At 38.5% G+C, this 22411-nt stretch overlaps 1 protein-coding gene across 5 annotated transcripts in view; it reads right to left on the bottom strand.

Moving 5' to 3' along the window:
• Positions 1–22411, bottom strand: part of rras2 (RAS related 2) — a 74352-nt gene that overhangs the window by 16120 nt on the left and 35821 nt on the right. For all 5 annotated transcript variants that reach the window (XR_011887773.1, XM_072272535.1, XM_072272539.1 and 2 more), the window contains exons 2-4: positions 10581–10668; positions 8700–8802; positions 3419–3527 (exon numbers count right to left, since the gene is read on the bottom strand). Coding sequence is in view for 4 of the 5 variants with exons in the window: in XM_072272535.1 (XP_072128636.1) it covers positions 3419–3527; positions 8700–8802; positions 10581–10668 (300 nt within the window). In the remaining variant the exon portion in view is untranslated. The remainder of the gene's footprint in view (positions 1–3418; positions 3528–8699; positions 8803–10580; positions 10669–22411) is intronic.

Genomic DNA, 22411 nt, shown 5'->3' with positions numbered 1-22411 from the left:
GCAGCAGGCCAGGCAGCATCTCTTGGAAGAGGTACAGTCGACATTTCAGGCCGAGACCCTTCATCAGGACTAACTGAAGGAAGAGTTAGTAAGAGATTTGAAAGTGATTTGAAACACTTTCAAATCTCTTACTAACTCTTCCTTCAGTTAGTCCTGACGAAGGGTCTCAGCCTGAAACGTCAACTGTACCTCTTCCTAGAGATACTGCCTGAAAAGCCAGTGAGATTGCATTTGCTCAGCGTTCAGCACTGTCTTCTCCTCATTACCAATCAACAAACTTCAAGATGTGTGCTTGTGTACTTCCCTCTGCAACTGAATTCCTGACTTCCTTATCAGGGGACCACAGTCTGTGCGGACTAGTAATAAATTCATATCCTCCTAACTGACAACAACACTGGTGCAGCTCAAGCCTGTGTGCTTAACCTACTTTTCTACTGCATCAATGCACAGGATCAAAAGTGGCTGAAGAGCGTTTCGTAGACTCAGCCAGCTCCATCATGGTCACAAGCCATCCCACCATTGAGCACATCTTCAAAATGCAATGCCTCAAGAAGACGACATCTATTAAGGACCTTCACCATCTGGGACACACCTTGTTCTTAATGGTGGTGGTACAGGAGTCTGAAGACCCACGCTCAGATTTAGAAAGAGCAACTTCCCCTCTGCCATCAGATTTCTGAACAGTTCATGAACCTTTGAACAGTACCCCACTATTACTCCTCGGTACTATTGTAACTTAGTAATTTTTGTCTTTCACTGTACTGCTGCCACAAAACAATTTTCACAACATTGGTCAGTGATAAAAACATAATTCTGAACAAGAGGAATGGGATTAATGGAATCTCCACTGACAGCAGCATGGAGCTGATGAGCAAATGGTTTTCTGCATTGTTATACTCAAGTAACAAGATTGTTAGTTATATTGTAAATGTTCAGGGAAAAACTTGGGTGATTGATTGCTGAAATTTGCAAACTATTTGCTTTGTAACTCTGAATCATGACAAAACACTGACTCACAAAGTTTATAGACATTAAGGCCTTGTGCTAGAGACAAAACTAGATCAAAACTGCAAAGATTCTATTTGAAGAGATACAACGTTTTAAAAACATAGCCTGCCACATAAATAGAACTGAACAAAGAAAACCTAATATAGTTACATCAGACTGCATTCTGTTTAGATCAGAAATCCATGCAGTAATCCTGCTTACACAGGCTTGATCAGCTGACTTGCAAGTTTCTTGTTCACTTCAATTTCTGTGAACAGGAACGTCACTAGTCCCAACAATACTAATAATGCTACTCACAAAAGGAACAAACTATATAATGATTCAACATGACAGTTGTACCCATGAGAACAAGTTGTATTAAAGCAAACAAGTATTTCTATTGTTCAGTAAAATTGGATAACTTCAAAACTTCCTGACAAACCTATCACTGATGCAAAGCACTTAATATTAAAAAGCCCAAATAGCTCAGTTTTTAAAAAAGATAAAATTAGCTTTGTCACATGTACATTAAAACATACCGTGAAATGCATTATTTGCATCATTTACGATGTCCTGGGGGCAAATCTGCAAGAGTTGCCATGCTTCTCGCGACAGCATAGATGCCAACAACTTACTAACACTAACCTAAACGTCTTTTTGGAAAGTGGAAGAAACCAAAACACTGGAAGAAACATGCACAGTCATGGAAAGAATCTACACACTCCTTAAGAGCAGTGGCAGGAAATTAACCCAGATTTTCCTGATAGCTGGCACTGTAAAGCATTACGCTAATCACTAGGCTACTGTACCACCCATGACAACATGATAATAACAAGGGTTACTCAGCACCCAGAGACAACCTAGCTTGAAACGCATGTTAGGCTTATAAAAATGAGACAAAATTCAGCCACAGTTGAAACTATGTTTTTAAAAATATGAATAGTTTGTGCCTGATCAACTGAAAAAAAATTTACTCATAGTAAATGTTAAAAATTAACAGAAGGGAAGAAATTTGAGCACATGCATTGCAACTATGAAACTAGGGAGGTTTCCATTGTTCTCTATAAGAATTCCTAGTATTGTATTAACCACTATTTTAATAAAGCAAGACCTTTATGCTTTTTCTGATGAGTATTTATGGCAATATCTTCCTTTTTCCCTCCCCAGTTAGCCTAGTGGAAGCATTACCTATTGAACAAACTTTTCCAGTCAAATCCAAAAAACAATTATCCTACTATAATTACAATAATACTTATAGCAAAGTTAAAATAATTGAACTATTCAGTTTATGTAATTATATTCAACACCTACAAGATCCAAAATACTAATTTTCTTAAAGCACTGCTCTGAACAGGGAAGTACCCCTAGCTAAGGATCACCAAAAGCAGAGCGTAATAAAATCCTCTTCAAATCCTTCTATGAATACATCAACCATGATACGTATGCCCATGCAGAATGTTGTCAAGTTATGAAAAATGTTAAAATTCGATCTTACCTACTTGAATCTGAAGCCTAAATAGATGTTTAAAAAGTTTACATTTTAAGATCACCTCTCAAAAGGATAGAAAGGACAATTAGTTAGAAAGGATAAGTTAGACAATAAAAATACCAACAAATATCAGCAACTACCCTCACATGCATCCTTGCTGCCCAATCCCATTTGGGAAAGTAGTTTCATCATCCTTGAGAATTCAGAATCCCAAACAGCCAAAACAAAAAGCAGGTTAAACACAGCAATGGGCAATGCAGGCACAGAAAGTCAGTTATCATTTCTAATTGATCTTAAATTCAATAGCTTCTTGGAACATTCAGTGGGCAGTTTAAAAAGTCATTACGTCTGCAGGCACATACACTAAACCAACTGAGTATGACAGGTTTCCATCCCTAAAAATAAATCAGTGAACATGATGATGATAACTGGCATCAACCAGTCATAGCCAAAGCAAAATATTAATGTCAGAATTTTATAGACTAAAATGGCAAGGTTTAATTTTGGTGAAGCTAAATTACAAAATATACTGTTATTTTCATTAAGTATTTAAACATTCCTCTATACTAAATATTTCAATGATTAACTCAATATAAAAAAGATGTCTTCCATTGTCAGAATTGGTATCTCAATAGCGCTGCATAGCAAGTTGGGGCATTAATTCTATTTTTGAGCACTTAAAAGAACCAAACAGTGCTGATGGTTTAGAATAATTCATAAAAGCACAAACTCTGACAAATACAAAGAGCTTAATTTTAAATTTTATACAAAAAAGGTTCTAGCATTTTGACTGAAGTTTCAATCCTTCTGACATTTCTGCTTATGTCAGGAAGCTACACATCAATCAAAAGACAGAAATCAATAACCCCAGGAGGTAGCTTTTATTTTTACTGACCTCACTGTTCAGCATCACAAAAATCCAGGTCACTTCCAGGTGCTCACCTGCCTTTGATGTTCCAAGTCAGCTTTATTACCCACAAGGATCATAGGGAATTCATCACGATCTTTCACTCGAAGGATCTGTCTTTGGAACTTATAAATTTCTTCAAAACTGTAAAAGAAAAATACCTTGAATATAATTTGACAAGAGTCTAATACAAATTTATATTCTTCTCAAAGAAAAAATTAATCTGATTCACACCAGTCCCATTTTCGATCTGACCCCCGAAAAATGATCAAGGGTTTTGAAAAGTTTTTGCTAAATTTGTATGATGTTTCATTATGTTTGATTCACAATTGCCGTTCTTCTATCACATGACCACTTAAAAGGTTTCTAAATTTTACTGTACCTTCCTCATTTGAACCTATTTCATGTGATAAAACTGCAGGCAAGACCACAAAATAAATCACCTTCCAAAATGACTAAAAAAACATCACCAAGTGTTGGCTACCAGAATTTAATTTCCCTAAGCAAAACATTGAGTAAACTACCGCACGCAAAAGAAAACGGAAATCATGTTTCAGGCCAGCTTACAAGCACTGGATATAAAAGAACTGGAAGATTAACCACTTGCTTTTCCAAAGACCAGCCATATGTTAGGACATGGCATTCTCAAATCAGAATTCCTAATGGAATTTGGAATGTGCATGGAACATTAAATTGAAGTGAATCCAAACCTCCACTGCTTTTCAAAAAAAAAATCAAAATGTTCTCAACATGCTCATTTGTTGTGTTAAATACATGTGATGACATCAATAGGTTACTAGATTTCTCCACTGATTAAAGTATGATAATCGAAGAAAACTCAAGGAGTCAATGCCGCAAACCTCACAAGCACCAGCCAATATCTCTCAGCCCAATTGAGTTAAGTGAATGACAGTGGGGGTTGTGAATGACTGAGTAATTTTGGATAGGACTGGGGGAACAAGGCTAACTCAGGTGATTTTCAAGTGACAATCAACATGAGTAATTAACACTTAACAAATTTGTTCATTAAAAGCAAAAACAAAATTGCAAACTCAAATTTATTTAACTGCTCCCAAGTTCACAAACTGATCAACGCAGGGACTTTCCTGGACAATGCACTTCACTTCCTAAAGCCAACTTGGTGAATCAGAAAAGTAATGTGTACAACACAAACATTTCTGGCTTTGATCATACAATGGCAAAGATCTTCAAAATTCATCAACCATTTAAAATCAAATATTTCTAATGCTGTTTCCATTATATCCAATTTCAGACTTTGTTTTCATGTTACAGTGGATTTTGGTTAATTCGGCTGATTATTTGAGTTACAGTTGCCTTCCCATCAGCTTGGATCAGTTTTCACCCACAGAACTGCAGCTCACCGAGTGTTTTATCATCTTTCACACCATTCCCTGAGCTGTAGAGACTGTTGTGACTGATCCATGATCAGACACTTGGATCACATTTCTTCCCCATTCTGATGTTTGGTCTGACTATCTGAACTTCTTGACCATGTCTGCATTGAGTTGCTGCCACATGACTGGCTGATCAGATATTTACATTAATGAGGTGTACCTAACAAAGTGGCACTGAGTGTATGAATTTTTGAGCCTGACGTGCCAAAGAATTGGGGAATGAATGAGCCATTCAGTAGACAAAATTGATTTCAAAGACTTTTGCAACAAAACACAGAACATAGTGCACTGTGTTCCTATTCATGGACATGGGCAGGCAATAACTGATCAAAAACTGGGGATCACAATGAAAACACATTATTTCGAATAATAGAATATAAACAAAATACTGGAAATACTTAGCAAGTGAAGGAATATCTATGGGAAAACAATTACTTTTCAGATCTGACTGTTCATCAGTACTGGGAAGGAGACAAAAGAATCTTGTTAAATTGTGAGGGGCGGGGAGAAAGAGGATATTTCTCAGATAAAATAAATCCAGGGAGATAAGGATTAGGATTATACTCTGGAGACTGATGCTCCCTCTCCTCCCTGTATGTTATTACTTTTACTTTATGAAAAAAAATGTGTGCCATGTTTCCCCCAAATGTCCTGAAATGTCATCTATTTCTCTTACCACAGATGCAGCCTGACTGTTGGGCATTTCTAACATTTTCAGTTTTTTTAGGCAATGGCAAACCACTGCTGCAACTTGCCTCGTACGTAGTTCCCCACTACGTCAGAGAGGCGTGGAAGAAAATCGTCCGCTAACCAGAGAAACTCCAGATGCGACGTATCTTTCCGTTTATCCAGCATCTGCAGTTATTTTGATTTTCAGCCTTTGGAGCTGACTTCACAATACCTCTTGGACATTCACAGCACAAGGATGATGACCACAGATCAAATTTATGATTGCTATTATTTCATGTCTTCCCTCCACCATCAAGATAAAATAATTAGTGATTTAAATTACAGTATGCTCACTATTCTGCTGGAGGGAATATCACCAGTTAACAAGTTAAATGTGGTCTCATTATTCAATATGAAGTCAAACAATTAGAACAAATACCGTGGATTCCATTTAATTGGGCCATTGGGCTAAACTTGCCAATGATACAAAGAAAGGTGGAGGACCGGGTAGTGTTGATGGAACAGAGAGCCTGCAGAGAGACTTAGATAGTTTAAGGGAACAGGCAATCAAGTGGCAAGTAAAATACAATGTTGGAAAGTGTACGATCATGCACTTTGGTAGAAGAAATAAATGGGCAGACTATTATTTAGATAGGGAGAGAATTCAAAATGCAGAGATGCAAAGGGACTTGGGAGTCCTTATGCAGGATACCCTAAAAGTTAACCTCCAGGTTGAGTCAGTTGTAAAGAAAGTGAATGCAATGTTGGCATTCATTTCTAGAGGTATAGAATATAAGAGCAGGGATGTGATGTTGAGACTCTATAAGGCACTCGTGAGACCACACGGAGTGTTGTGTGCAGTTTGGGGTTCCTTATTTTAGAAAGGATTTACTGACATTAGAGCGGGTTCAGAGAAGATTCACAAGAATGATTCCAGGAATGAAAGAGTTTCCATATGAGGAATGTCTGGCAGCTCTTGGCTGTATTCCCTGGAGTTCAGAAGAATGAAGGGTGGGGATCTCATAGAAACATTCCAATGTTAAAAGGGCTGAACAGATTAGATATTGGAAAGTTATTTCCCATGGTAGGGGATTCCAGGACAAGAGGGCGTGACTTCAGGATTGAGGGATGTCCAATTAGAACAGAGATGCGGAGAAATTACTTTCGTCAGAGGGTGGTAAATCTGTGGAATTTGTTGCCACGAGCGGCTGTGGAGGCCAAGTCATTGGGTGTACTTAAGGCAGAGATAGATAGGTTCTTGATTAGCCAGGGCATCAAAGGGTATGGGATGAAGGCAGGGGAGTGGGGATGACAGGAAGAATTGGATCAGCACATGATTGAATGGCAGAAGAGACTCAATGGGCCAAATGACCTACTTTTGCTCCTATATCCTATGGTTAATCAGGGTAGTTGTTTATTGGGACAATTCAAAGAACAGAAACTAAATTGAGAAAAGAGCCAGGATTCCCTTCATTTATTTGGGATACTTAATTGGGACAAGAGACCGTTGCCAAAGTTTTTGAACTGATGTCAGTTCTCTGCACTTGTGCTGCCGTTAGACATTACACCATGCTGAACAGTTTTTAAATAGCATCAGTTGCATGTGTTTGTGTTCAAAAAGCAGTGATTTTTGTCACTGATAGTTGGTGAGAAATAAGCAGTGCGACAATTTAGATCTGTTTTGCTCACCACAGTTTCAACCACTGAAACTTGGGAGATGCCAGAAACAGCCAGGAGTGAAAATAAAATGATTTCACTACTCCAAGTTAGGAATTAAAGGTGTCAACAATCATCTTGAATATTACAATGAAAACGAAGATTTGGAGGGTACAATCATCAAAAGCATTGCCAGAAGGCAAACCATCATCTTCACCAGGTTGGAGGAGATGTGCTTCTTCCAAGAGAGGGGCTTCCCTTCCTCCACCATCAACATTGCCCTCAACCACAAATCTTCCATTTTGCGCACATTTGCCCTCACCCCATCCTCTCGCCACCCCACCAGGAACAGGGTTCATCTTATCCTCACCTACCACCCGAACAGTCCCTGCATCTAGCACATAACTCTCTAGAACTTCCACCATCCTCAGCAGGATCCCACCACCAAGCACATCTTACCTTCCCCCTTACTTTCAGCTTTCCGCAGGGATCACTCCCTACGCAACTTCCTTGTCCATTCATCCCTCCTCATTGATCTCTCTCCTGGCACTTATCCTTGCAAGCAGAACAAGTGCTACACCTGCCCCTACACCGCCTCCCTCACTACCATTCAGGGCCCTAAAGTCTTTCTAGGTGAGACGACAATTCACCTGCATGTGAGGGTCATATACTGTGTTCGGTGCTCCTGGTTTGGCCTCCTGTATATTGGTGAGACCCGACACAGACTGCTTCTTCAAGCATCCATGCTACATCAGCCAGAAAAAGTTAGATCTCCAGGGGCCACCCATTTTAATTCCACTTCCCATTCCTATTCCGACATGTCAGTCCGTAGCCTCCTCTACTGTCGCAATGAAGCCACTCAGATTGAGGAGCAACATTTTGTATTCAGTCTGGGTAGCCTCCAACGTGATGGCATGAACATCGATTTCCTGAAATTCCAGGAATAACTCTCCCCCCAACCATTCCTATCTCACTTTATCTCCTTACCAGCCTATCATCTCCCACTTCTCCTTCTTTCATGGCCTTTGAACAGATTCCTCTTTCTCTGGCCCTGCATCTTTCACCAACTTCCCAGTTCTTTACTTCACCCCTTCCCCCACTACCGCACCCCTCCCCCCAGTTTCACCTATCACCTTGTGGTTCTTCCTCCCCTCCCCCCACTTTCTTACGTATCTTTTCTCCCCAGTCCTGCTGAAGAGTCTTGGCCCAAAACATCAATTGTACTCTTTCCATAGAAGCTGCCTGGCCTGCAACGTTCCTTCAGTATTTGTGTGTATTGCTTAAACATCAGCTTGTCCTTTTTAATACCTAACTACTTCCATGAACCTTCAGCTAATCAGTGTAGCCCCTTAATTAGGCCAAAATGGAGTGGTCCCAATTTGACCCAATTAAGTGGAAACCTCTAATTTGAAGCTACTCATCAACTAATATCAATATCAACTTATTGTCATTAGATCACAAGCTAGTGCAAGATTTAATGGTAGTCCAATAAATACTACACTTCATAGATCAAGTTAAACTTGGTACACTCTGAAAATCCACACGATTTCTCTTCCACACCATGTTTCAAACATACCTTCCTCTATCAGTAACAGAGAAAACCAGCAGAAAACCCTCTCCTGTCCTCATGTACTGCTCTCGCATGGCTCCAAATTCTTCTTGTCCTGCTGTGTCTAAAACTACATGACAAAAAGAAAATTCACAAGATTAGCTGAAAGACAAACAATGGATAAAATACAAAGTGCAAGACGTTGTAATGCTAGATTTTTCACCGAAACATGGATTTCATTTCTCTTCAGATGTTCATTGTTTTCCAATTTCCAGAATCTGCAGCTTATTGGTTTTTAAATGAACTGCAATAATCCAATGCCTGGACAAAATGAGATTTCCTTAACCACTAAAAAGAAATGGTAACTGCACTGTAAAAATCATGAATTGTAAGTGGGGGTGTCCAAGAAACTTTTCCCTTGATGAACGAGACTTTTACATCATTTTTCTTAAATGGCAAATTACTAAAAGGATTTCAGCCAAGGAAACTTAAGTAAACTATGCTTTGATACAATAAATATGGGAAGTCAATTACATGAATCAAATTCATGATCACAGAAATGGCAATATACGGTCAAAATTTGGTTTACAGTTCCAGCCTCGGTTATCTCTCCAATATATAGGCCCAGCCCTGCCCAACCGCCAGACATTAGGAACTGAATGAGCTTACCTTCCACAACCAACAGATGCCTGAGGTTCTGAGCAGTTTTAGGGAAGGTAGCAAACTAGCTAAGTGTAGAACTAGCAAAGCAACTGCCTCTCAACTCTGGCAACTTTGTTTCAACCCTGACCGCCAACAGAATTTGCAAGTTCTCCACACTGGCTTCCAAAAAGTGCTTTGCTTCTACCAGTTCAGAGTAACTTAATCACTTCAGGGAAAATGAGCTGGGAAATCACATTGCTCTGCGAGTTGTAATAGGCTGAAATGGGCCAAAACAGCCTCCTTCTGCAACACAGTTTTGGGTATGGTAACACAAGGCCCCATCAACCTTTAACAGAACAATAACGATTCTACAGATAGCTGTTTAGTCCTGGTTCCGATTATAAAATCTTAAGAATACAAAGTTTCAAATAGATTACTAAGACATGAGCAATTTAATATATAGAATCATTAACAATAACAAACCTTAATTAAAGCACTTTTTCGCTAGCTGATTTCAGACACCATTCTACTGCAGGGTCTATTCCTATACCAGCCCTCAGCATAAAATCTATATCAATCTTCTTCACTGAGGACCTTCCAGAAAATCCAGAGAATTCTAGAAAATGTTTCTCACCCTCTGCATGCCACCTTGGCTGAACAGAGGAGCACTCTTAGTAACAGACTAAGACAACTGCACTACTCAAAGAGCGCTATATGGGGTCATTCTTACCCTCGGTCATTAGGCTCTATAACGAGTCAACTTATACTCGGGGAAATGATGACCCCCTCCTTTTAGACTGAGGTAACTTTTTTTTATTCCTTCTTACTTCTCTTCTAATATTTGCATATCTGTACAATAAAGTATGTATCTACAAGCTCTTCTACCAAGCTCACTGTTTAATGGCAGCGCAAGCAGATGACCTAGCCTCTGACCATCATCTCTCAAACTTGTGTCCCGAGAATTCAGGGTGGATATAACTAATAGCCAGTTTCCAATTCAAACATGAGCTACCAGCCACACACACTTTAACCAAATATTAGTTACACTGCATTCCACTGTAAAAGCTTTTTGAAGATTACAGAAGGGAGTGGAACTACTAATTGCAGCATTCAAAGGGGAGTTAGATAAATAGCCAAAAGGAAAGAATTTACATGACCATGGGGAGAACAGTTGGTGGAATGGGTCAGGCTTCAGCTGACAACTTAAAAGTTCTTCCCATGATCAACCTACAAAACCCAAGGACTTACCGACATTAGGATACTTACTATCCAATCTTGCCGCCCTATCATCAATAACACACTGTTTGGTATAGGAATCTTCAATTGTAGGGTCATAATCCGTAACGAAATAAGACTGTGAAAGAGGAAAATTTAGAGTGTTCATTTACACAAGCCAGAATTTCAGCAACCACCAAAATCCCACTCCCGCATTCCAAACCTCTTCCAATTTTTTGGTGCATTTTAATAGATAAAAGTAGACAATTACATTTTCAGCCTTACACAGCTCTCATGCTGGCTGCTGTAACATTGGCGTCTTTAGAAATACTGTGCTGTAGTGTTTCTAAAGACTGTAGCTTAACCACCACATTGCAGCAAAGCTGACAGTACATATCATTTATTGTATTATACACCCTTTGTCAAAATCACTGTCATTTTTACAGACTCACCCAGAGATATCTACACAAGAAATTAGATGATTACAACTTTCACTTTCAATTCTGCAGGACCAAGTCCAAATCCCATTTCCCCAAAATAAAGCAATGCAGGAATAATCAGAAACCATGGTCCACTTTTGCTTGCAACAAAGTTTCTCCCCATTACCTTTTAAGCCATTTAACTGCATGTTACGTTACTTAATTTAGTCACCACATTCTAACTTTAAATATTATCAATTTATGGAAACTTTAAATTAAAAAATACAAGCATACAAAAGAGTAGCAAATTATTTCAATATTGTGCAAGCAAGCAGTTCTGGAGGTTTAATTTAGGTTGGATCAATATTAAGACTGCTTAAATATACATATTTAACTTGGAGTTTGAAAGCAAGTGTTTACCGTTTTAGCCTTATTCGATTTCTCAAAAGGAGACTGTTGCCAAACAGTTTCTAACTAGCATCAGTCGTGTGCACTTGCACAGCTGTTAAACACCGCACCATGCTTAAAGCTAACCGATTTTAAAGTATGTGTGTGTGCGCGCGCTCATTCAAAACAGTAATTTTTGTTACTGACAGTTGGCAAGGAATTAGGAAGTCAACTCGGAACTATTTTGCTCACTGCCGTTTCCAGCATTGAGGCTTGAAGATGCCAAAAATGGCAGGGAGTGAAAATGAAATGATTTCACACCTTCGACAAGTTAGGCACTATGAAGAATTTGAAGGAATCGACAGCCATCTTGAATGTTACAACTATGAAAATGACGATCTGGAGAATGCAATCTTCAAAAGCATTGCATGAAGGCAGTCCATTATCTATACTAGGTGTTTGTGCATATGCACCAGTTGCGTGTGCTAGTTATGTTATCCATTTGGACCAATGGATGCTGATCCAAAAAGCAGTGATTTTTGATTATTTTGCTTTTTATGTTGACTTTTAAAATGAATTTTTAAAGTCCATTATCTGCACTAGATGTCTGCGCTGATTAACTTACAGTTAATCAAAAGAACACCATAACATACACTGGATGAATTCCTCCATTATTAGGAACCAATACAGTTTTGTAGTACTGTAGTAGTATTGGCTATGTTCTAATTTGCTCTGCATTTCATTTAAATAGATAATTTGTTACTCAATTAAATGGTAGTTTGTTTTTTTTTTAAAAAAAACTATACCTAACTACTTCCATGAAACTGGCCAACTGGCAGCCACTTAATTAGGCCAAAATGCTCTAGTCCCAATGTGTCACAAGTAACCAGAATACACTGTATTTGAAATTGTACCTGCACCCTTATATTACTGTAAGTTCTTACCATTCTATCTCCATGACATGGCTTTTAAAACCAAAATTTTAAAAATCACAAATTGAGTTGTTTATATGGATGAAATAACCAAATCCAGGATGCATAGTAATAACGTAATACAAAATTTTTTTAAAGTGATTGAATCCAAACACACAATTTGTCAGTTCAGTATACAAAGTAAATTACGTACTCAAATGTAAAATTAGACGGACTTAACCAATTGTGTGGTCAAACATACAGCAGTTAGAGATTCCCCAGCACAGTTGAGGTATGGTTCCTACTGAGTTTATGGAAATGCAGGGAGAATTGTTTGGCCAGGTGTAAGATCGACTACGGTAGGCTCAGGAACAGAAAGTGCACACTAATGGACAATCTGTTAGTAATGGCTTATTGCTGCAACAGAAGCAAGGCAAGTTCTATGTTTGCATCTAGAAATTGGTAGAGCTTCAAACATCCTGCATGATACTGTTGTCCTTCCATTGGAATGCCACAGTCTAAGCAATGGACAATGCTGGACGAAACAAAGCATCTTAAAGGTGTCTGCAATTTGAAGTACTGAATGGTTGCTTGAATGCAAACAAGTTTTGAAACTTTATTCCCCTCCCATGCAGTTCAACTGTCAGTTTATTATAATGACAGCTTATTTCAGAAATTAGACATCTCATTTTAAGGGTTCAAAGATTTAAGAATCTCTAATACAGTTGTCAATCCAAAACAGTACGCAAGTACTGTACTACAATAGGTGTTTTAAGTTAAGTGGAGCTGGTACGATTTAATAGTTGAAATTTCTCTCAATTAACACTGATTAACTCATTAACCTGTTGCAGATTAACTAGCATGTTGACAACCATTCTGGCATTTGAATTATAATTCCCCAATTATTAGTCCCAATATCAGGAATGAGGAATCTGATCAAGCACAGAATACCACTTTGCTAAACACACTTAATTTCTGCAATTTTAGTAACCAGTTTTTTTAAAAATTCATAAATCAATGCCATTCCAATTTTTTTTAAATTGAGATGGAAGGAGAACAGTGAAAACTTGTTAACCATGGTTAACGTTTGATGGAAGCCATCTTGAAAATTATAACGACTAGTATTATACAAACACACTAGTAGCTTTTGCTTATTGATTAATCTTACTTTCAAAAGTACCATTTACTTTGAAGGAAATGGGTCTGTATCTTCAGTAGAGTGGTAGCAAATTAGATCAAGGGTCCAGCAACTTATTGGGGCAGCATTCAACCATTCAAGTTTCTGCTGTATATGGTATATGCAGATTCTGATCACAAGAATTCAAATACCCCAATTATTATACTGAGCAAAAGCTGCAAGAACAAAATGTTTAAAACTTCAGATGAGAGAATATTTCAAAAGCCTATTGCTGGAAATGGGCACAAGAAACTTTGAACACATGCATGCTGATGCAACTGTAGGTTCAAGTGCCTCACTAAAACTTTAAAAACAGAATTAAAAGTTTTGGATGGAGATTTTTAAATGACCAATTACTGAAATCCATATCTTGTCCATAAAAAAGCACTATTCTTCAATTCTGTTCAATGAGACAACATTCCCATTTATGTGGACCAAAACATATGTGACTTGATTACTTAAATGGCTTTCCATTTCTTGCTATCAAATGAATTGAAACAAATTTACAGGTCTATTCAAAGAGCTCACACAACCAGGTTCAATTACTCCAAAATTTTTCCCATGGGGTAATGTTATTCTGGCCAATTTTTCAGATTTTTGTTAATACTCAAGTTTCTTGCCAAATTAAATGAAAGGTAATAACTAATATTGCACAGCAAAATGAATGGCACTGCTTCCAGAATCCAAGCTGAGCAATAGCTCATAACAAATGAATTACAGGAAGGAAACCACACCTACAGCAATGGCAGCATCCCAAAAGCCTGACATATGCACTCCAAACTGCTAGATATCAGTTTAGAAAGCAATGCCATCCGTAAAAGAATTCTGAAAATAATTTAAAAGCTAATCAGAAAATACTAACCAACAGAAGTGAAGATTAAACAAATAGCATCTTCTCTATTACCTCCTTTAAAAGGAATTACAAATCCACTATAAAGTAGCTTATTAGTAAACAATAATTTGCAAATGCACAGTAAACAGCACTACAATGTTGGATTTGAATGTTGCCCCAATTCTGATGAATGTTTATTTGCATAAACACCATCTAAAAAAAAATTCCTACAAAATCAATAACGTTAGTTTTCACCTTAGTTCTTTGAGAGACATGCAAGGTCTTTGGGATAGAATCAGGCAGGTTTAGTACCACTGGCATATCTTGTAAAATTTGTTGTTTTGTGACAGCAGTATAGTGGAATACATAGAAATCTATAAATTACAAATGTACAGTGGATTCCAGTTAATAGGTCCATCAGTTAATCAGGGCAGCTGTTTATTCGGGACATCTCAAAGAACAAAAACAAATTGAAAAAATATCTGCAATTCCCTTTGTCTATTTGGGACAGAAGACTGTTGCAGAACTGTTTCAGAACTGTTTCTCCCTTAATTGCAGGATTCTGCAGAGTGGTGCAGATAGCCCAGAGCATCTGCTGATGTGAACTGGCATTTACAAAGACAGGTGTGAAAAAAAGGGCTCGAAGGATCACTGCGAACCCAAATCACCCCAACCACAATCTATTCCAGCTGCTACCATCTGGGAAACGGTTCCGCAGCATAAAAGCGAGGACCAACAGGCTCCAGGACAGCTTCTTCCACCAGGCCATCAGACAGATTAAATCATGCTGACTTGAGTGTATTTCAAGTGTTACATTGACTGTTCTATTTATTATAAATTACTATAATTGCACATTGTACACCTAGACGGAGACATAATGTACTTAACATAACTCATGTATGTGAAGGATGTAAGAAAGTCAATTCAATTCTAGCCAGTGTCAGTCACAAGTACTTGTGTGGCCGATAGACAACATCGTGCTCAGCGCAAAATTTTTTTAATAGTGAAGGTTGCGTGTGCTCGTGTTATATATTCACAAACAAGAGAAAATCTGCAGATGCTGGAAATCCGAGCAGTACACATGAAATGCTGGTGGAACTCAACAGGCCAGGCAGCAAATATGGAAATGTCAACTGTACTTTTTTTTTTCCATAGATGCTGCCTGGCCTGTTGAGTTCCTCCAGCATTTTGTGTGTGTTGCACGGGTTATATTTTATTTATTTGGGCCAATGGACACTGATTTTTTAAAAAAGCGCAGTGACTTTTATTTTTATCTTGACTTTAAAAAAAGGACTTTAAAGTCCATTATCTGTACTATGCAGCTCCACTGATTTTGTCCTTTAGTCAAAAACACTGCAGTGTACACGGGATGATAACTATTTCCACGAAACTTCGGTCAATTTGGGGCAGCCATTTAAATCGGCCAAAATGTACTGATACCGATGTGTCCCAATTAACTGGAATGATATATCCTGTACCTCCTCCTTGATGATGGCAATGAGAAGAGGACATATCCTGGGTGATGGGGGTACTTGGAGACTTAGTGACTAAGTAGAGGCACTGACATGCTTTCTTTGTAATTGTACTTGTGTGTGGGCCCAGCGCAGTTCCTCCAAAATGATAACAGAGGAAATTAAAGTTGCTCACTCTCTCCACTTCTGATCTTCTGATGAGGTCTGGTTCATGGACCTCTGGCTTCCTCTTCCTAAAGTCAATAATCAGCTCCTTGGTTCTTGTTGACATGGTATGAGAGGTTGCTGTTGTGACACCACTCAGCCAGATTTTCAGTCTCCCTCCTATATGCCAATTCGTCACCACCTTCGATTGGCCTATGACAGTGGCATCCTCAGCAAACTTGAATATGGCACTGGAACTGTGCTTAAACACACCATCCTAAGTGCAAAGAGAGTACAGCAGGGGCTAATCACAGCTTTGTGGTGCATCTGTGCTGATTGAGACAGATGTTGTTGCCAATCCGAACTGACTAGGGCTGCAAGTGAGGAAATAGAGGATCCAACTGCACAAGGTATTGAGGCCAAAGTCTTGAAGCTTATTGATTAGTTTGAGGGAATTATGGTATTGAATGCCAAGCTGTAGACAAGATGCATCCTGATGCATGCATCTTTGCTGTCCAGATATTCCAGGGTTGAGTGAATTTTTAAATGAAGAACCAATACGATGGCATCTGCTATGGATCTGGAGCACCAGTAGGCAAATAGGTGTGGATCAAAGTCGCTTCTCAAGCAGTTAATAAAGTTTCATCAACTTCTCAAAACGCTTCATACTATGGATGCAACTGCAATTGGACAATAGTCATTGAGGCAGGTTACCACATTCTTCTTTGGCACAGGTATAAATGAAAGCTATTTGAAGCAGGTGGGTATCTCAAACTGCCAAAGCGAGAGATTAAATATTTCAGAGGATCTAACCAAGTCCCAGCACAGGTTTTCAGTACTTAAAGCATCTGGGCCAGATGCTTTTCAAGGTTTCACCCTTCTGAAGACTGCTCACATGTCAGCCTCAGAAAATGAAATCACAGGATCATTAGGGGCTGTGGGAGTTTATGATGCTTCCTTAAAGTTTTGATGGTATAGAAGGTATTGGGTTCATCTGGAAGCAAGGTTTTACTTGATTTTACTTTACAAGAGGTGATAGCATTCAACCTCTTACTCAACGTCAGCAAGACCAAGGAATTGACTGTAGACTTCAGGAAGGGGAAGTCTGGAGAAGACATGCCTGTCCTCATTTAGGGGTCAATGGTGGAAAGGACAAGCAGATTCAAGTTCCTAGGCATCAATATTTCAGTGGATCTAACCAAGCCCCAACACACTGATGCAATCACAAAAGACTGCAGCATCTATACTTCATTAGGAGAGTGAAAAGATCAGATATGTCACCAAATTTCTACAGATGTACAGTGGAGAGCATGTATCACCACCTGGTAGGGGACATCTAATATGCAAGATCAAAAGAGGCGGCAAAGAGTTGGACATTCCGCAACTCCAAAGGTACAACCCTCCCCATTTGGTGGGGGGGGGGGGGGGGGGGGGGAGTTGGAGAGAAGATCTTCAAAAGTGGTGTTTCAAAAAGGCAGCATCCATTAAGGACCCTCATCATCCAGGTCAAACACTCTTCTCATAATTACCATTAGTGACTGTGTACATACATCTATTGATGCTTCTGGACACATCTTCAGTGATGTTCCTGGAATCATCGGGTGTTTCAGGTCTTTCAACATCATACAACCTCCTCCAGGTGACCCAGCCGGGGCTGATCAGACCCCAGCTTGTTTCCAGATGATTAGCTACTTATGACTCCATGGCTCCCCTCTTCTGAGCCACAGCCATCTTGAGGCCCTCTCTGCCACATCAGTGGTACTGCGGATGGCTCTCCTCTTCCTCTCTCCCTCGATGCCCAAAATGCTGAAGGCTCTAACTAAAGAACATGCTACGAATCCCCTACAACCAACCTCCACTGGGAGACACCTCGCTCTCCATCCAGCCTGCTGACAGTTGCTGACCAGTCCTGCGTACTTGGAGAGCTTCCTTTCAAAGGCCTCGTCCAAGCTATCTTCCCATGGGACTGTCAGCTCCAGCAGCACCACCTGCTTAGTAGACTCAGACACAAGGACAATGTCTGGTCACAGGGTGGTGGCTACGATATGGTTGGGGAACTTCAGCTGCCCTTCGAGAATGTACAGGAGTCTAAAGATCTGCACTCAAAGTTTTAGTAACAGTTTCCTGCACTCTGCCATCAAATTTCTGAATAGTCCATGAACACTACCTATTCCTCTTATGTACTATTTTAATAATTTGTCTTGGTACTCTTCTGCCGCCACAACACAACAGATTTCACACATCATCTGATTCTGACTGTATTCCAAAGTGGAATATTAAAAATATACAAAACAGGAACAGAAGCATAAACCATCCTTCAGTTATATTTCTCAAACCTTTATGGAGAGTGTTTAGTCTGGAAATAGATTTCACGGTTAATGAAAATGGACAAGCAATTATTTTTCAGTTCCTGAACAAGCAGTTATTTAAAATAATTTATTTTATGTACTTTTATTTGACCAACCTTGCACACATATCACTAAATGTGTAGACAGGTAAAAAGCGCTAAGTTTTCTTTAGCAAAGTACCCTCTTTTTAAAAAAAAAACAAAAGGCTGCAACATACTTATACTTTATTGTCGCCAATCAATTGATACTAGAACGTGCAATCATCATACCGATATTTGATTCTGCGCTTCCTGCTCCCTGGATTACAAATCCATAGTAAATATTAAAAGTTTAAATTATAAATCATAAATAGAAAATAGAAAAATGGAAAGTAAGGTAGTGCAAAAAAAAAACCCAGATCCAGGTCTGGATATTTGGAGGGTACGGCCCAACATACTTCTTGGGCAAGGAGATAGCAAACGTTTATCTGAAATACAGATCATGCAAAGATCAACTGAACTACAGAATATCCAACTCTTTCTTCAGCACTGTACAATTCAACATCTATTATGTAATACATCTTCAAGCACTTTCGATTCAAACAACTGGTATAGACAAGTTACAAAAATGGCCTTTGAGTCTATTACAACAACTGCCTGACAGCTGGCTCATTCCGCACCAAGATTGTATCTTAACTCTCAGTACTGGCAGTGATTAATAATGTTATCTTTCACACTATAATTGCATTAATTTGCAATTCATGATTTTTTCAACAATGCATTTTCAATTTATTCTTTACACTCACATGCCTCATAGAATAGTAATTGATATTTTCCCACCTTTACAAAACCTTATTCAATGCTGTAATTTACACAAAACACTCTATCCCACCCCAACAGTGAGCAGTATTTCTAATTTGCCATCAGCAGGATAGAAGATCTTTTTGCCATACTAGTTGACACAAATGATACCCTGCCACAGAAACGTAATAAACAATTGAATGACTCCAAAACTTAAGAATGCAATTTTTAAAACTTTCTTTCTTCTAGCAGCAGCATACTTGTTTAGTAACCCACAGTACTCAGTCGACTGCTGGAATTTCTATATTACAAATTTCAATTGAAATTGTAACTGCAGACAACCTTGTAAATGCAACAACCTTGTAAAACAAATACATATCGTTAAGCTAACCACATCCTGGTATAATGTTTGCAATGCATTGACTGCACAAACAATAAAGGAAACTGTCCAAGATAGAGAAACTATGAGTTTTTATAAAAACTCACAGCAATATCCTTCTATGGAAGACATTTGTCATTTTCCTCTCTCCTGAAGCATAGGGAGGTAGTGTTCATGAGTTCATGGTTCATTCAGAAATCTGATGGCAGAGGAGAAAAGGCTGTTCCAGAAACATTGAGTGTGTCTGTCTTCAGGCTCCTGAACTACTTTTATAATGGTAGCGATGAGAAGAGGGAAGGTCCTGGGTGGTGGCGGTCCTTAATGATTCATGCCGTCTTTTTAAGGCATCACCTTTTGAAGATGATTATACCGGGAAGGTGTGTGCCCATGATAGAACTGGCTGAGTTTACAACTTTCTGCTTTTTCCGATCTTGTGCAGTGGCTCCTCCATACCAGACAGTGATGCAAACCCTCTCCACGGTATATCATTAGAAATTTGCTAGTCTTTGGTGAAATACCACGACACCTCAAACTTCTAATGAAATACAGCTACTATAATGAATTCTTTGTAATTGCACCAATATGTTGGGCACAGAGATGTTGACACCCAAGAACTTGAAACTGCTTATCCTTCCCATTGCTGATCCCTCAATGAAAACTGGTGTGCACTCCTTCAACTTTTCTTTCCTAAAGTTCAGTCAATTCCTTGGTCTTGCTGATGTTGAATACAAGGCTATTATCGTGACACCACTCAACCGGTTGTACCCCTTCCTCATCACTACCTGAAATTCTGCCAACAATATATAACTTCAGTAAAATTACAGATGGTGCTTGAGCTCTGCCTAGCCATGGAGTCATGGGTATAGTGAGTAGGGCAGTGAGCTAAGCAGAGATCCTTGTGGTCAGCCAGGAAGAGATGTTATTTCTGGTCCGCACTCAATGTCATCTCCCAGTAAGGAAGTCAAGGATTCAGTTGCAGAATGAGATACAGAGGACCAGGTTTTGGAGCTTGTCAATTAAAACCAAGTATCATTGAGCTGAAATCAATAAGTAGCCTAACGTAGGTATTACTATCATCAAGGTGATCCAAGGCCAAGTGGAGAGCCAGTGAGATTGCATTCTCTGCAGACCCACTGTGGCAATAGGCATATTACAGCAGCTCAAGGTCCTTGTTTAGGCAAAAGTTGATTCTAGCCGTGGTCAACATCTCAAAGCACTTCATCACAGTAGCTGTCAGTGCAGCTGGATGGTGGTTGTTGAGGTAGCTCGTTGTCTGGCTTGGATTTTCAATGACCCAGCAAGTACACCCTCTTAAGAGATGTTCTGACATCAGTCTCCGAGACAGAGTTTACAGGATTAGTGTTGCAGCAAACTTTCCCTAACCAGGTTATGGGAATTTCTTATACCAGTTTATCAGCGATTTCATCATGGCAACCATATCTCACAATTAACCATGGAGAAAAACCATTATTTGGTAGCCAAGGAAACACTTGCAAAACTGATGTAAAATAGGAGTTATGGAGCACTAAAAATGCAATATACAATGCAAACTAATCAAAATGTTTTACATTAAACAATTATCCATGCTCAGAAGCTATATTGCTATGTTTTAGCTTATTTTGTCTACAAATCTTCGAAAGTGGAGCAAAGTAATGGAAAGGGCAAAAATGCAACAGCAGTTGTAAAATAAAGTCACAAGGACTAGAGATAAACTAGCTTATACACGATTGAATTGAAATTGGAATCAAACTTTTGAAAAGTAAACCAATAGTACATGCCAAATATATAACACTGCAAGCAAGGACTTCAAAAGATTATTTTTGCTGTGGCTCCATTTTACTGTAGTATCCAGTCTAATCTTAGTAAAAAGAAATGCATTTTAAATAAAATGAATCTCATAAATAACTTCTCAAACAGTTTAATTTATATCACTGGACAATTTAAAAAGCCTGGGGGCCAAATTAATTACTTTTAATTTTTAAAAAAGGTATCTCCAATATGTTCTAAATATAGGTATCTTAGATTTCGTATGTATCATTCTTGTTATTAATAAGAAATTCACTGTTATCTAGTACTCAAGATTTCAAATTTGTTCCCAAGATCCTCTTATTATTTCCAACTCTGAAAGTATAGTTGTGTTCTTCTAGATTAATCACGTCATGTCAAAATAGGGGAAAATTGCTTTGCATTTTTTATATTTAAATTTAACACTATTTTGCACTACATCCCCAACTAGCCTGCAAGTTTCTAATCAATATATCCGTTTGAACTAGTTAAGATTGTATAACCAACTTGTATTCCAGTTCTTTACTCCTCGTCTACAGCATTGAGTAGCAGTTATCTTTATGAGGATAATGTCTTTTACATATTTTAAATTAGACCTAAGCTGAAATGAAACATGCATTTTCTTTCAAAGGACAACTTGAAAATATACATTTTCTTCAGTCACATTCTATGCAACAGTAATAATTCTAAAATTCATAATATACAAGATTGCCTGGTTAAAATTTTTTTCTTCCTATAAACTCTCCATCACCAGTCCAGGCATTAGTAAGGGCAACATTTCTCAATTAGTAGCAATAAGCATGTTCTTGCACACTAACAGAAACTATTTGTTTTACAGATGAATGCTACAGTACTCAGGGCACCATGAAGGATCTATCAACATCATACCAACAAATTCTGATAGTTTCTGAGGTACAGTTAAATTTTTGTGCTGCATTAAGTTCACATCAAAACTAAGTTGAAGCAAAATATGATGTGAATTATAATATGTTTAAGGTTTCACAAACAGAATCAATACTTGAACAAATCCATTGAACAGACAGGAATTTCTGAATCATGACCCAGTCTGATCATCAGATAATTTGGGTGAAAACAAATCAACATATATAAAAAAAATAGATCTCAACAGCAAATTATTCAGGAGTTACATGCCCACAACATTGTGTGAACAAAATAACTTGTTCAAAAAAAAAGATTCATTAATGCCAACCTGTCAAAAAAAAGTGGAGAAATTCACTGGAAATAAAAA

This window comes from Mobula birostris, chromosome 11 (assembly GCF_030028105.1).
Source record: "Mobula birostris isolate sMobBir1 chromosome 11, sMobBir1.hap1, whole genome shotgun sequence".
Classification (NCBI taxonomy): domain Eukaryota; kingdom Metazoa; phylum Chordata; class Chondrichthyes; order Myliobatiformes; family Myliobatidae; genus Mobula; species Mobula birostris.
This window is presented reverse-complemented; position numbering and strand designations above follow the sequence as displayed.